Source organism: Hemibagrus wyckioides, linkage group LG07 (genome assembly GCF_019097595.1).
Source record: "Hemibagrus wyckioides isolate EC202008001 linkage group LG07, SWU_Hwy_1.0, whole genome shotgun sequence".
NCBI classification, from domain to species: Eukaryota; Metazoa; Chordata; class Actinopteri; order Siluriformes; family Bagridae; genus Hemibagrus; species Hemibagrus wyckioides.
In genome coordinates, this window is record NC_080716.1 from 21,655,273 (window position 1) to 21,672,183 (window position 16,911).

The 16,911-nt window shown below is 40.0% G+C and overlaps 2 protein-coding genes across 7 annotated transcripts in view; both read right to left on the minus strand.

Annotated features, from left to right (window-relative positions):
* Window positions 1–6,130, minus strand: part of si:ch211-200p22.4 (phosphatidylinositol-binding clathrin assembly protein) — a 54,383-nt gene extending 48,253 nt beyond the window's left edge. For 3 of the 6 annotated variants that reach the window (XM_058393982.1, XM_058393983.1, XM_058393984.1), the window contains exon 1: window positions 4,886–6,130. In XM_058393982.1, the coding sequence (XP_058249965.1) occupies window positions 4,886–5,015 (130 nt within the window). In that variant the 5' untranslated portion in view covers window positions 5,016–6,130. The remainder of the gene's footprint in view (window positions 1–4,885) is intronic. The other 3 variants (XM_058393981.1, XM_058393980.1, XM_058393979.1) reach the window with 1 other exon arrangement.
* Window positions 6,131–12,171: 6,041 nt separating this feature from the next.
* zgc:162171 (uncharacterized protein LOC565931 homolog) lies at window positions 12,172–16,657 on the minus strand. The gene is made up of 3 exons (XM_058393992.1): window positions 16,315–16,657; window positions 14,554–14,834; window positions 12,172–13,619 (listed from the first exon to the last, which is right to left on the minus strand). The coding sequence occupies exons 1-3, from the start codon at window positions 16,505–16,507 to the stop codon at window positions 13,419–13,421; spliced, it is 675 nt and encodes a 224-aa protein (XP_058249975.1). The 5' UTR covers window positions 16,508–16,657; the 3' UTR covers window positions 12,172–13,418.
* Between the last annotated feature and the right edge of the window lie 254 nt (window positions 16,658–16,911).

Consider the following 16,911-nt stretch of genomic DNA (forward strand, 5'->3'; position numbering starts at 1 on the left):
GTAGTGAGTGACAGCATGTAAGCGACACTCTCATTAAAAATAACTACAAATCGCTGGCAAGTTGCTATGGTGTAAGAGGAACACTTAATAACTTTCTCTCTCTGTCGAGCTATACACCCCACTCCTGAGCTCCCAGTGTTTGCCAGTTCCATTGTGACCACTGCCTTACCCCTGGCCGGAGTCTCATCGCTTGGTGGTGCCCAGGGATGCTGTGGATGGATCTGTGTGGACCAGGAGACAGCCATGGACAGAGCCACTTGGGGACTTTCAAACAGTCACAGATCTGCCATTACATCTGTCAGCTTGTGACAGCAAAGTATTAGTGTCTATAATGACCTTAGAAACTACAGACCTAATAGTTCCACATGGGCCATTGATTGCTGTTGTAGAAAGGACATTAATCAGTTACAGTTTTACAGTTACGTTATTTACTGTTTAGTGTCACCGAAATGAGGATGGGTTCCCTTCTGAGCCTGGTTCCTCTCAAGGTTTCTTCCTTATTCCATCCCAGGGAGTTTTTCCTTGCCACCGTCGCCACAGGCTTGCTCATTAGGGATAAAAGTTTAATTATTAAATTTAATTATTTATACTTATTTCTAGTTATTTTTATTTTTCCCCTCCCCTTTCTCCGTTTTTCTTCTTTTGTAAAGCTGCTTTGAGATAATGTTCATTGTAAAAGGCGCTATACAAAATAAGTTGAATTGAAATGAACTGAATACAACACTGCGAGATGTGAGGTCACAGGAAAATAATCAGCATTGGAGTGATAACAAGTACCTGAACGTTACACTGGGATGCACACTATACTAGGGTGGATTATTTTCCCGTAACAGCATGCCCCCCCCATGCATGTTTATTCCTTACTTGTGGCTCAAATGCTTTCTTTATTACAAAAAAAAAAAAAATTATTATTATTATTTATTGGTTGTATAATTATTCACCTCCCTGTGTCAACACTCAGCCAATACCTATAGCTGAAATTACAGCTGCGTCTTTATCAGCCTTCATCCACATGTTTTTACTCATGCAAGTCTATTTAAAAGCTCTCTGACAGAGGAAGTGTGCTCAAGCTTTAATAAATCGTCCTTCAGTCGAGATTTCATCGCAATTAGCCATTAAAAACAATTTCATTTAGGTGAAGAGACACTGCAGATCTTTATTAATAAACACGACCCGATCGTGTTGTTTTTTTGTTATTGAAGAACGGCACAAATTAAAACTCACGTCACGGCTCTCGAAAGAGCGATTCAGTTAAAGAGGCATTCGGTTTTTTCTCTTTCTGATAGACACGTCAGTGAGAAAATTCTCATCGATACGTCTCTTTAATGATCTGGACTAATCGCTCTACATTTAATTAACCTTTACGGTATCTGGAACCTCTTGCGCAGAGACTTTTTCGGAGGAGGATGCGCGCTGAATGAAAAGGGATTTGAGGAAGCACAAAGCAAGTCAAATTCCTGTGGCACTATAAATACCCCACACACATCAGAATCCCCCTCCCCACACACACACACACACAGCATTATAGCATGATGTATATGAGGATTTGAGTTGAGGAAGCTGGTCTGAGATCAGTGTAAAACGCTGCACTGTGCAGAAGACAGGTCAGGGAGCAACATCTGTGTGTTGACTCAGTGAAAATCTCGACACTGTTTGTTCTAACAGGAAAAGCACGAGCTCGCTGTGGGGGGGGGGGGGGGGGAACAGCGGCGTCTGACATTCTGATGAGTCGACAGAAGGGACGTTGGAGATTACAGCGGCGCTGATTCACTCGTGTTTGGGTCGTGGAAGATTGATCAAGTACGAGACAATTAAAGCAGATGCCTTTAGAAAGCACGGAGCGAGCCGACAGACAGCAGAGAACACACTGGACGAAATCACCTTCGCGTCCTGACAATCTAACTTTGGGGAGATTTCTCCTAGTTGAGCCGCTCGGCAATATAATCAAGACAAATTGCAGGAGGACGGCTAAGTGAAAGAACCAGAAAAAGAAAATTAGTAGCTGAAATGGAAATGCACTTATTCTCACACATTTCATTCTGTAAGTGGAGGTTTTTCCCCCTCTCAGGCTGGCAGTAGGGGATTTTCAAGAATATGGTGATTTAATGTCAATTTCTGGTTAAAAAAAAAAGGGAAGTGTGTGCTGCTAGTGCTTTAATACCCGTGTGTCTTGCTCGACACCTACAACACTGCTTTAGCAACACGGCCCATACAAAGCAATCAAGTGAAACCACAAAACATGACTGTTAAACCACAAAAAGAAAGAGAGGACTGAAAAGGATACGACACTGAACTGGATGCAAAACATACGCAGCCTAGATGAGCTTCTTATATTTCAGATTGTGCCTTTCGTGATTCTGGAGCTAATTTGTTTGCGGTTTAGTTTGTTTTCTGTGACAAGTCAGCCATTGGAAGTGGCACCAGACGTAACAGGAAGACGCTGCTAGTGTGGTTGCAGTGTTGTTTGAAAGAAGCAACATTTCAACACAAGGGAGGAAAAGATTACGCTCAGATTTTACTGTAAGCTCCTAAAACAGCTTCTCTTCTCACGCAAGTCAAATTTACTTGAAATCCAGTGTAGAAGTAATGCAAATGGCAGACTCAAAGGTTCAGAATGCAATGCAAGTATACGACGCAGTTATCACCGAGACTTGACTTGGATCTCTTAGAAAATGATGAGTGTGAAGAGCTTGATGGAGATGAAAGCTAAAGCTCTGGAACTGGTACAGTGTCCAGATGAGGAGCTGAGAAAGCGGGAGAGACTAAAGGACTAAAGCGCTGCTGCATCGCTCTCTTATGATGGAATGAAGCGAGAGCTAAATCCCACTTGCACCACTAGCAGCAGGTAGTCACATGGCACTGTCACTGGAAAACAGGCCAAATGAAAGAAGCGCACAAATGATACACATTCATTCTAGGAATTTTGCAGCTAGTTATAACAATTAAACACTGACAACTGCTGAACTGAGATACTGCAAGGAACAGATACACACACACACACACACATCACTAACAGGTAGCACGCAAACACATCACTCAACTTCCCCATAAATGTCTCAATCTGCACTCTGAAAGCATTCTCACAGGGTGAAACTGTACGTCACCCTTCACAGTGAGGAAGTGTTTGTTATAGATATTACTGACTCACTGATGTGGTTAATGGTCTGAATGACCCGACCTTCACGCCTTCACGCCACAGCTACAGAACAACATGACACTTGTGCAGATAAGCAGAGTGATGGTAATAAGAGTACTCAGCCTAAAAGCTTGGTTTCTACATGGTTAACTTCTCTTGGATGGCTCGCCACGATTTTGAGTTTAAGTTATGATTTCTACCATAGTGGTGTTGCATTCTCAGATCTGACTGGTCAGATGATTCCCAACATGGTTCAAGTCTTCAGGACAGGGCGTGCTATATTCCGGCTAACATGACAAACGCTGTTGTGTTTTGTTTGTTTTTGTCCTGTTATAGCAGCCATGACGTAAGTGCTAATAGAAAGGAGCAGGTCTCTCAAACATTCCACACCATGTGCTATAACTATAAATGGATAAAAAATTGCAGTGCGTCATCCTTTTATTTTAAAATTTCTAGTCACTTGAATAATTTCCAGGGTCTCAAGTCCAATCAGTTATCAGGGTTGCTTCCGAAGGACCAATCACTTCAACTCTTTTTTTAAATACATAAATACACTGACCAGGCATAACATTATGACCAGCTGCCTAATATTGTGTTGATCTCCCTTTTGCTACCAAAATGCAACAAACTGTGATGCACTGTGTATGCTGACAGCTTTCTATCAGAACCAGCATTAACTTCTTCAGCAATTTGAGCAACAGTAGCTCATCTATTGGATCGGATCACACGGGCCAGCCTTCGCTCCCCACGTGCATCAATGAGCCTTGGCCACCCATCATAACCCTGTCACCGGTTCACCACTGTTCCTTCCTTGGACCACTTTTGATAGATACTGACCACTGCAGACCGGGAACACCCCACAAGAGCTGCAGTTTTGGAGATCCAGTCGTCTAACCATCACAATTTGGCCCTTGTCAAACTCGCTCAAATCCTTACGCTTGCCCATTTTTCCTGCTTCTAACACATCAACTTTGAGGACAAAATGTTCACTTGCTGCCTAATATATCCCACCCACTAACAAGTGCCATGATGAGGAGATCATCAAGTCTTATTCACTTCACCTCTCACTGCTCATAATGTTATGCCTGATCGGTGTAGTTGTTTTGATGCCTAAACAAAATAAAATATTATATTTTTCCAAGTGTCTACAGAAAACCTTTGTTATTCATGGAAAGGATGTTGACAATGTAAACAATCACCACAATTCAATGGACATGCAAAACACATGACGTCTTCTGGTGACATCTACGGATTCATTTTCTACCTTTCCCCAAAAAAAAGGGATGCAAAAAAAAAAATGATGTTACTTTGGTTATCACCCATCACCGACAGCAGGTGTTCTAACAGTCTGCTCTCCCCTCATCAAACCGCCCATTAGTATCTTTACTAATCTGTTAAAAGCATATTTTGTCTACATAATCAGAAGGAGACCCAGTGTGAATCTGTAGGCGGTGCATTTTGCGCAATGCTGCCTCACAGCTTCAGGCTGTGAACAGGTGTGTGTGTGTAGGTGTGTTTGGTGCTGTACAATGGCGTGACATCACATTTGGGGTGAAATGCACCCAAGTGTTACTGGTTCAGGCTCGAGCATTAGAGCGTATGGAGAGGCATGTAAAAAATGTGCGCATGCGCAGAAACCTTTGGTAGAACACCGGTCAGTAGGTCACACCTGTCGGCCAGGTCTGGGCTGACGTTCTGAGGTGTGTGTGTGTGTGTGTGAGAGAGAGAGGACGAACTAGGGATACTTACAATCCAGATGCTTCTTCTTGGGGCCGCTCACTTCATGAGTCGTGGCCTTACACACCGCTTTGCTGATGCTGGAGCCGGTCATGCTGTGCTGCGCCGCTGCGATGCGGTCAGTGATGCTCTGTCCCGACATGTTTCACCTCAACACTGACTACTGATCAGCTGGACGAGTTTCTCTCCAAAAAGAAAAGGAAAGGAAGAAGAAAAAAAACCCCACAAACCCAGATAGCTCACTAATATGAGCGGATTTAGCAAAACCTCGAGTCAGTAAAGTGACTGCTTATTTAATGCTTTACTTTGAAAAGATCGCTAGCTAAATAATAAACCAATCACCCTTGATTTGGTTTTTTAATAATCGTTATATGTATATATATAAAAAAGAAAGAAATCTAGCTACCTATCTAGTACAAATCTTATCCCAAGTGCCAATGTTACACCCGGATGAACTGATTGACTGAGCTGATGTTAGCTAATATAACCATAACAGCGTTCAGACCGAGTACAGGACCTAATGGTGAAATCTGAGCATATAGGAAGATTGCAAAAGGACATAGCTAGCTATCCGTCCAGCCAGGTCAGGAAAAGAGAGAGAGAGAGAGAGAGAGAGATTGGGAGGAAAATGCCACGTACCCCAAAAAAAAACTGGTTAAACAAGTCTGTCCTTTTTTTTAGTCCAAATAATATTAAAAGACTCGGCGTGTACCTGCGAGCATTTACTGAGCTAACGAGTCGCTTCCTGACCAAAGGAATGCAAAGAGATCCTTTAACTAAACCAAGTTATTACTCCGCTACAGTGATAATGGCGGAATGCAACTAGTTAGTTTAGCTAGTTAACAGGTTAGTTACTCTCAGCTTTAAAACTGTTCTTGCTAGTTCACTCTCTCGCTAGCCACTAGGCTATCGCTAACATGAATGACACATAAAGCTGCAGAGAAAACACCAGGCTCAGAAATGAAAGTGCTGGAGCTCCGTGTTGAGTTTTCTAAAAGGAAACCTGAAGGATCTTAACATTAGCTCTCGGACAGCTGATCAAACCTAATGTCCAACCTGGATCTGTGAAAGGAAGTCCATTTAATCCAGCTGTAGGGGGGAAAATGTGGGTTTTTTTTTTTCCCCGTCCTGGATCGATAGGTGGAGAAATTCCGGCGGGGAGTGTGTGTTTTATCAGCCCCCTCCAACGGAGTTCCTCCACTCGCCTTCGGTTTATTCCGGTTTGTGAAGAGCAGCAGCTCCGGACAAAATGGCTGCGCACTGATCAGGTGATCCCGAGGAGTGTTGATAGGGCGGGAGCAGTGAGCGCTGATTGGACACAAGCAGAGAGAGCGGATTGGATAAAAGCAGTGAGCGCTGATTGGATTACAAGCAGAGCGAGAGAGAGAGCGAGAGAGAGAGCGAGAGAGAGAGCGAGAGAGAGAGCGAGAGAGAGAGAGAGAGAGAGAGAGAGAGAGAGCCGTTCAGATAAAAGCAGTGAGCGCTGATTGGATACAAGCAATGAGCGCTGATTGAACAGAAACAAAGAGCGCTGATTGGACAGAACCTTGAAAACCCGTGTGTAGACGTGTAAAAGTTTATTTGTTACTCTATATTAAGTTTTAAAAACTTTAAATAACATTATTTAAAGTTAAATTAAATTAAATATTAATTAAAACATTAATATTTTTATATTAGAACGGACAGTATTTATTGATAACATGAATAATAACGTTTTTAAACGAAAATGTTAGTGATTATTAAGAGAAGGATTAAATATTTGACGACATCACTGAATCTGCCGCAACAGATGACACGTTTCTGATTATTTAAACAATCAACATCTGATTATATTAAACAAACAACAAACTTTAGTACTGAATCTGCTTGGACACGATATGCTATGATTTTGTTTATTTAGACCAGGGGTGTCCAATCTTATCCAGAAAGGGCCGGTGTGGGTGCAGGCTTTCATTCCAACCAAGCAGAAGCTACGCCTGATTCCAACTGGCTCATCAACTGATCTTGGCTTTCGGTGGACTCAGGTGTGGCTTCTGCTCAGTTGGAATGAAAACCTGCCCCCACACCGGCCCTTTGCAGATAAGATTGGACACCCCTGATTTAGACAATGATTCGACATTTGACCACTGTACCACTGAATCTACTACAACAGTTTTCAAATGATAAACTATATTGCCAAAAGTTTTGGGACATCCGTCTAAATCATTGAATTCAGGTGTTGTTTTTCAGGGCTTGGGCCCTTAGTTCCAGTGAAAGGAACTCTTAATGCTTCAGCATACCAAGACATTTTGGACAATTTCATGCTCCCAAATTTGTGGGAACAGTTTGGGGATGACCCCTTCCTGTTCCAACATGACTGTACACCAGTTTGGTGTGGTGGAACTTGACTGACCTGCACAGAGTCCTGACCTCAACCTGATAGAACACCTGATGAATTGGAGCGGAGACTGTGAGCCAGGCCTTCTCGTTCATCAGTGCCCATAAACATACTCCTAAACCTTGTGGAAAGCCTTCCCAGAAGCTGTTATAGCTGCACAGGTTGGGCCAACTCCATATTAGGCAGCAGTCTCAGTTTTGGCCTGGCCTGCAGTCTCTGCTCACAGGAATCCGCTCCGTTCTTTTCAGTGGAACTAAGGGGTCAAGCCCAACCCCTGAAAAACAACATCTGCAAAAATTTGAAGGGGTGTCCCTGGCAATATAGTGCATGTGACCAACTTTGCTTATAATCTATCTAATTCATCTAAGCCTAGTGGTAATTTGTTAATAATGACAACACAGAATAGGACTATTTTGAGTATCACCTTGCTAGCCTATTTACACTTCATCTTCTTTTTTACATACCAGTTATCTGTCATTTTTTTTGTCAATTATCATTAAGTTTATGATTGTCGCCTTTTAAATTGACGCGTCAATCAAAAATGTCCGATCTTTTCTAATATGCCTAATATATATGTTACTATTTTTCCATTTATTTTTCTTGATCAGGGTCACAGAAGATCGTGAGCCTACCCCAGGAACTCTGGGCACAATGTATATGTGGAATGATCCAGAACACAATTTAGCAATCCACACACCACATTTTGTTGGGAGGTGGGAAGAAACTAGAGAACCATGAAGAAACCAACATGAATATAAGGAAGAACATGTGAAACTGAGAACAGACATTTAACGTGAGCTCAGCATCCGAACAGGGAACTGTGAAGCAGCAGTACTATTTGCTGTGCCAACATGCCACCTCATTAATAAACATGAATATGCAAATTAAAAGAAAAAACCTAATGTCCTTCTGCCATCCTGCATAGCCTCATATAATGCTGTCTCTATATGCATACTAGTCTATATACCAAAATTTGTCTAGCTTAGCTATCCTGTTAGTTAACTTGAAATAAACTACCTTGCATTTGTCACTAATAGACAAAAGTGGAATTGCAGCATCAGACCAGAAGGTTATTTTTGTAACCATTGTTCTTTTCCTCAGAACTGTTGGATTATTTTTTTTTTTTTTGCCACTTGCTTAATTTCTTGCTGAATATTAATAGCAAAGTAGTCATGTCATGACCCAATGTGTGCAGCCTGTAAAAGGCCCCCTCTTCATCAGGCTCTTTCTCTGGCCATTGTCATCAACCTGATTACCCATTAAATCCTCCACTTTGTTGTAGAATCATGATCACATACATAACCTTGTGTTTTGCGTTCATTTGTTCTGGATCACCAGGCTGCTAAAGGACTGGTAATATGTCCTGATAGCATTCTTTGCCTGGCGATAGCAAGACTCAAAAAATAAGTCCAGTCAAGTCAAAGGCAAAGAAGCTTTACTGTCACTTCAACCATATATAGCTGATGCAGTACATGATGAAATGAAACAACGTTCCTCCTGGACCTGTGTAGAGGTACTACACAGAACAAAAACAAAGTACAGGTGACGCAGACAAACATAGAGCTAAACTATACGACAAGGTGCATTCTTTAAAACTAAACATACAACATAAGTGCACAGGATGGCAAGACAGTGCAGAAAAACAAGACATATAACGCTGACTGTGTGCAAAAGGACAGTGTTTGACAGTGAGTGCAAAGAAGAAACAGGGTTAGGGACAGTGAATAATAGCAGCAGAAGTTACTTTAGTTATAACAGATACAAATATTTATAGTGACATGTGCATGTAAACAAGATCAATGTAAAGTGACGTGTGCATGTAAACAAGATCAATTTTGTGTGTGTGTGTCTGGGTGTCCATGTGTCCGTGTATAGTACCAATACCATACTTCACTGAGATTCTGAATTGCTCAGTGTGTTGATAATAGACTATCCATCCGTCCATCTATTGTCTATACCCGCTTTATTCCTAATTAGGGTCACGGGGGTCTGCTGGAGCCTATCCCAGCACACATTGGGCGAAAGGCAGGGGTACACCCTGGACAGGTCGCCAGTCCATCACAGGGTCGCACATATAGACAGACAACCACACACACTCACACTCACTCCTATGGGCAATTTAGAATTACCAATCAACCTAATGTGCATGTTTTTGGACTGTGGGAGGAAACCAGAGTACCCGGAGTAAGGCACGGGGAGAACATGCAAACTCCACACAGAAAGGCTATTTTAACTCAAAGACTACATTAACTCAAATTCAAATTCACACCAGAACAAATGGATAGCAAAGAAGCAGTATTCAGAAAACTCAAAAAAAACTTTAAAATTAGTTGAACATAAAGGCTAAACTCCATCCAAACTGAAGACAGCAGTGTCAATATCAGCTTAGGTGCCTAGTTTAGAGAACATCATAAATAAAGCTGAATAAAGAATAAATAATCTGGTTCGTTTTTTATCAGTGACAATGGGCATGTGTCAACATTTAAAAAAGTAAACATCAGAGGGAAAACCATTGATTTTTACTAATACTATTCTGTCTAAGTCAAGAAAGAAAATGTTTGAAATAATTTTTTAATTGATTTAGATTTTTATTCTGAAAAGAACACTTATGACATCACGTATCAGCATTTATCCACCTATTGTCAGGAAGTAGTTAAGGTGAACTACAAAAGCACAACAACTTGTACATTATTGGGGCTCTGCTTCTATAGACCACACTGTAGCACACATTGATAATAGAACAGCTCCATCTAGAGGCAAATAGATAGATCTATTTCCATGGCAACTGACCCATCATGGCAACGGTTGCCGCAGGCCATAATTTGCCTTACCAGAGTTCAGTGTCAATCACACAAAAGGATGAAATCACAAATATCTGGTTGGGCACTACTAATGCAAAATGTGTTCATTATAACCAGTGCAACATGATTAGTGCAGTTTTTGTTGTACTTTAAACAAACAAAAAATGAATGTTGTGGGGCCAGTTATGACTGCATTTTTTAACAGCATGAACAAGAAAGGTCCTGTAACTTCCAGTATGAAGAATAGCAGCACTTCTGCCTTTAAATAAAGCTGGAATCTGAAGTGGAACTGCTTTTGGTCAAATTGTTACAGTGCATCAATGCAGGCTGATATATTAACTGCAATCAAGCCTGTGGGTTGCAGAGACTTCTGTCTGTCTGGAAGCTTGCCAGAGAGCCAGTAGTGGATCATTGAGCAAAACCTTTAAATGCCAAATATCCAGCCTCTGCTAGGACTGTATTGAATTGCAGGTGTAATGTGCTTTGGGTGAAGGTATAATGTAAAATGAAAATGGCCTGTCACTGCTACCATGTCTGACTGACACCTAGTGCCATAGAAAAGCAAGTAATTTGGAAATAAAATGTGTCCAGCAGATACAGCCAGCTCTAACACACACACACACACACTCACACACACACACATAATAATAATATTTTGCCTTTTTTAGGGTTTTGTTGCAGCTTTTTAAAATAAAACCTGAACACACACACACACACACACACTAGACTAACATCTCACATAGTACACACATATGCTGTACATATAGCAGCCTCCAGCATGTAACACTCATGTGAAAGTCTGTTTATCACATCTGTAAACAAGATACAAGATAGCAGGCATATTTCAAACTATACTTGTTCTATAATAAACTCTATTTATCCTGATGAACAATATGTCCATTTACTGGTTAGCCACGTGAAAAACAAACAACCAAGCATTCATCAGCCACTTAAATTTCTTCACTGAAGACTGTTGAAAACATTTCTTTCATTTCATTTAAAGGCAGATTTAGCCAATTTGACAGAAGTTAGCTAAAGCTATGTTGATTCAAACCTTAAAATCCAGTTCAGTTGTCTGCACTCCTATTAAAAGCTGCAATACAAAAAAACCTTGTCTAAAAGGTTAAATGCTGGATGCTCCCCTAATTTGAAGGGATAGAAGGTTCTATCTAGCATGTTAAAGGCTTCTTTGCTTTGTCTCTTTGAATGTACACTTAATGGTTGAATGTAGACGTGGATAATAGATGTTTTTCCTTTCAGAAAATGTAGAATCCATTTAATGAGCTTGAGCCATTAACCAGCCAAAGATTTTTTTTCTCCCTCTAATAGTGTGGCCATAAATAGAAGCAAGACTGATAAGCAGTGGTTTCTATCAAAGTGAGGATGATGCTAAGCCTTTTAGATGACACCAATTCAGATATAATTAAGGTATTTTACAAAATCTTTAACATGCTGGAACAATCTTATCTCTGACAAAACAGTGTTAGGAATAGCTGATAAGTCCGCTTCAGTTCTCTGAAGTGATTTTAGCTTAAAACACAATCCACGTGAACTAGTAAAGCAAGCTAACATAGGGGTATTAGCTGAACATGATTTGGCCAATTAACCATTAGGTTATTTTCTGCTCACTTGATGGTTCTGTCAGTTCCAAGAGGAGGCAGAGTGTAAGCTTTTATCTCTAGGAGGAGCAAAGTGTAATTAAATGTGTGAAATATGCAGCTCGTTCTCTTCAGGACTGTTAAAGTGAATAAGAATAGTGACAATTCAGGGTGTTTAAGTGGATGAGGTTTTTAGACTGAAATGTTTGGGATGGAAAGGAGACCCACTGGTAAAGCATTTACACAGTGCAAAATCAAAACATCCATTGTTCCATTACGTATTGCTATTATGAAGAGTACTATGATTAAACATCTATAAATATGTCTCGAATGAACATGAAACACGCCTGCTGAGGACTACTGACTGATATAGTGACATCATTCCAAGTGAAACCGGGATTCAGTATCAGATAATCATTCATTCACAAGGCAATACAAATCTCAATGAGCCAGAGACATTTGACATATTGAATAAATGACTTTCCTCCGGCTTTATTTGACGATGCAAATGATGCCATTATATCTGCGGACGAAATGGCGCTGAAAAGGTCATTGAAACAGATGCTTGTCTATATTCAGTTCACACAAAACTCTGCGACTGTACATGCAGAATTGGACCGTTGACACTGAGACAAGCCCAAATTACAATTAGGCCACAAATAGACCTGCTGTCCAAATGCAGGCAAACATTTCAGCACACATTCAACAGACGGAAAGATACTTTTCAGAAACACCTATTATTCAGTCTCCGTGGAGTATTTTTAGAGCCGAGAACAGCTGTGACGATCTTAAAATTATGGAGAGCAGAGAGGAGGGACAGTGTGTCTGCCAGTGATAATTAGTTACACAGTGCACAGGGAACATACGGGTTATAACACCATTAACACGTCAGCGGAGCAGCTTTACCATTCAGATATGCATCATTAACAGCTTGGGACAGATTTAAACAGCAGGCACGCACCTGCTTAGTGTCTCCCATAAACACACACACACATACACACACCCCTGCAATTCGAGGCTGGAGAATGTCACTCATAAACATTCACACAACATATAATGGAAAACAGATCCATTTGAAACAGATCAGACTTGAATTCAACCCTTAAACCCAAAACGTTAACCTCTAACCATTACCTTAAACCCTCGTCCTGCATCAACAGTAAAATGTTTTGCCTAGTATGACCACTTCCTTGTCATTTTCACACATTATAAGAATATATGTTAACAGTTATGGCTGTTACATATTTCTTTTATTATTGTTATTCAAATTTGCAAGACAAGTTTGTGAGATTTGGGGTATATATACATTATTAATTTATAATTAAAGAAAAACAAAAACAAATACTAATAATACTAATATTTTTACCCATTGCATTTGCCCTCTGTTACAGTGTAAAAGATGAAGTGTTCTCAGTGTTGATGGTGCTTTAGGCAGCATTTTCTACATGACATATGTTTTTTTTTGACAGAGGTGTCAACAGTTTGCCCTCAGTTTCCTCAACAGTCCTGTTGTCTTGCTTAGTTCAGCAAAACTAAAAACTGTACAGCTTAAAAACAAGTTCCTCTTCATAGCATTTAACTGTCAGTCTATGACCATTTTGATGCTACAAATGCAAAACACCATCACGAGTCTTCAGAACCTGTTTATAGTAAAGGTGCATCGAATATATAAACGAGAAGCGTTGACATAAATAATATAATATGAATAGTCATCAGCAATAGCATTTAATTGCATAACTGTAATTTACATATGTATATTTTCTCTGCTGTTATAATTGCTCATGCTCTTTGGGAGGTGTGTGCAGCCTGGAACAAGCTGAACAGGTGGATTGGTGGCGTTCATGGAGCTTGTAGTCAGACCTAGGCAGGATCACCCGACTGGGGTCTGAGTCAGCTGCAGGATTCTCGACCTCACCCGCCATGATGTGCTCAACCAGGCACATGATGGCTTTGTCAATGTTTGTGTTATCCTGAGAGAGAGAGAGAGAGAGAGAGAGAGAGAGAGAGACAGAGTGAGAGAGAGAGAGCAAAACAAGTTTTACAGCATTGCGTCACAAGACAAATGACAGCAAGACAGTCTGGATAAAAAGTGTTTGTTCGGTTTTCCATATTGTAGTTTTGTAATTAACGTAAATAAGTGTTTTAACCAGTGTTCTTCCACAGGAACTAGTAAGCATAATCTAATGCTTATAAAAATGCATGTTAAAAACAAAGATGACCAAATGATCGTGGATCTGATGAAGTCTTCTGTTAAATAAGGAGGTTTAGAGAGAACATCTCTTTACAGCTGCTTTGCTATATAGGCAGGATGTAAATTATAATCATAAACGTTAAAGGTAATTATAAACTGTTGAAAACCATGCATTTTGTTCAATAATGAACTAAAGATTGTAATTCTTAGCAACTGCTGTGGTATAAGAGGAATAAAACACTTTATGTTGCATGTTATTGTCCTAAATAAATAAAATCCGTAAAAATTCCATATTTGAATATGAAGACTTTAACACATTTTATTAAGGATATACTTTGTATCAGCCTGATAATAACTAAAATTGGTCATAAATGTGGTTAGCCTGTATTAATCAAATGAAAATCATATAAATACATTCAAATAGAAATTAAGAACAATTCCGGTTGTATGTGGTGAATTTGTTTTTTTTTTTTTTATCTGGGAGTTGTTTAGTAATGCGTGGAGCAACAATATTTATGTCAGTGATGCCTGACAGAAAACACACAATGCTTATACACTTAACAAAAAAAAAGCATCATTCATCTTTAATCTGCACTTTATCCTAATCACAGGACAGGTACCACAATCTACCTGCAGGTGTGTAACTGGAAGCTGCAGGACCTAAAGAAAACCGACAGAAGTACACAAACAGTGATCCTTGGACAGCTCCTTACCTTGGCAGATGTCTCATACCATCCCAGGAATCCTTGCTCTTTAGAAAAACTCTCCAGCTTGGGTATTTTGGCACATAAGCCCTGTCTCTGCTGGTCACACTTATTTGCCAGCAAGACAGCTGGCACCGGCTGACCATTACAGAGGGCCACTTTAGCATCCAGGTCACCTTTCCATTTAAGTACAGCTTGCAAAGTGGAAGCTCGGGTCATGTCGAAAACCACCAGTGCCCCTACTGCTTCACGGTAGTACACACGAGTCATGTTGCCATATCGCTCCTGTCCTGGAAAACATGGCAAAATGTGAGGAAGAGGGACAGAAAAGCATTGCACTGTAGTGCTTACAAGATCACATGTCTGAAACCTGTGCTATCTGATTACTATAATCACATTAAACATTCTTGGTCGATATCTATTCCTTGTATGAGTGTTTTCTTGTATAACGGTGTGTGGACACTTGGGGTGTGTGTTGATGATGTAAGCACTGCTTTTCTCACATGACACTAATTAATGAATGAAACCAGCTGAAAACATCACGCGACATGCATCTCAGGATCTTGGGCACAGACAGAAAGACATTTATTCTACACACACACATGCACATGCACTCAAATATCAGAAATGACAAGTACTGTTTAAACAGTGCATTCCATGGGTGTGTTTGTGTAATAAGATAAGCAAAGGCAAATAGTTAACTGTGTGTAAACACTGCAAGTGCATTAGGAAAAAGAAAAATCCATACTATGTTTTACAGATTATACAGACTGCTGGGATATTTTGTATATAACTATAAGTACGAAAAAGCTTCCCAAACAACATAGCACATGGCTCTCAGAAATAAATGTACCAAGCTGTACATTTCCATATTGCTCCTGTGGTATCTTCAAAGAGACATATTTCACCTGAAAACATGGATATAATGTACTTGTTAAATTGATTCAAGCTATATAGTTGAATTTTAAGGACCTGTAATGTACCTTTCAAACTACACTGTGAAAGGTCTTTTAAAATTTACTAAAGGTGCAAAATATGTACCCTTGAAAGTACCAACCCAACAACAAGGACAAGTCCAGATGGTACCTTCATGTCTGACAAAGTACTGCACATAAAGGTTGATATAAACTCGATGGCAACATATGCACTCATCACCGCTGCATATTAATAATGAAGTCACCCAAAATTTCAATATTTATGCCTCTGTGATAAACACTTGGTGCTCAGCTCAAAGTATTTCGATAGTTGAATTGTGATCATTTGTGATCAAAGTGTGATCAAACCTGAGACTGATATTCGAGATTATAAACTCTGCTGCTGGACATCTCAGACTGATCAGGATATTCTTAGCAATCCATAGAATGTCTGTTAGCTGATATTTCTTTTTAACAGTACTTTTTTCCTGTGATATCAGTATCAGTAAACTGAGAAAAGCAACAGATATATTGTGCAATCCTAGAAATAGCAACGAGCCTTTAATAAATTAACATGGAATGAAACGAACTTAAGATGTGCTTATTGTTAAAAGTCACGTGATCACACGCGAAAATAAACAAATTTTTTATATATATATATATATATATATATATATATATATATATATATATATATATATATATATATATATATATATTTATATATATGGTCACTCGTGGTTATGCAAACTCATATAAACGCTACTAAAAGTGAACAGATAAAAATATTTCAAGAATGACTGGTTTGACTGGAAACTTTCTCAGCTCTGTGAGCGTGTCCAGATGTGGTGCTTACCGGCGATGTCCCACAGCTGGAGGCGGATGACGGTGCCCTGGTTCCAGTGCAGCACTTTGAGCGCGAAGTCCACTCCGATGGTGGCTCGGTAATGATGAGAGAAAACCTGGTGCACGTAGCGCCTGATGATGGCCGTCTTCCCCACACCCAGATCCCCTATAACTAGCACCTTTAACAAACGCTCCCGCTGCATAGTCTAAGCACAAAGTGAAGTTTAAAAAAACAAAAAAACAGCCAAATGTTGAGTGGTGGATATCTCAATCCGCCCACTGTAGCACTAAATAGTAGACTACGCCACCTCTGGGAGAGGCTGCTTGTGGATAGTTTGGGACGGAGCCATAGTGCAACTCACTGCCACGTTTCCTGCTCTGTTAAAAAAGCGCCTCTACAACATCAGGAGAACTTTTCAAATGTACAGAAGTTTAGAATTAAACTTCTTATGAGTTACTTATCTTTTACTTATTCATAAGTAAATGGTTAAAAATAGTTTCATATGTGAATCAGTATTTTCAGCCCTAAATTATAGGGCTATGTTAAAGCAGGGCAGATTCATGTACAATATATGCAGAGAGAGGAGACTTTTTGAATTGTCTACGT

Excerpts from the sequence above, each read along its gene's own strand:
- zgc:162171 (XM_058393992.1), bottom strand. The coding sequence starts at position 16,507 with ATGCAGCGGGAGCGTTTGTTAAAGGTGCTAGTTATAGGGGATCTGGGT. Across the intron at positions 14,835-16,314 it reads CCAGCTGTGGGACATCGCCG|GACAGGAGCGATATGGCAAC; the intron begins GTAAGCACCACA and ends CATGTTTTCCAG. Across the intron at positions 13,620-14,553 it reads GGTATGAGACATCTGCCAAG|GATAACACAAACATTGACAA; the intron begins GTAAGGAGCTGT and ends TCTCTCTCTCAG.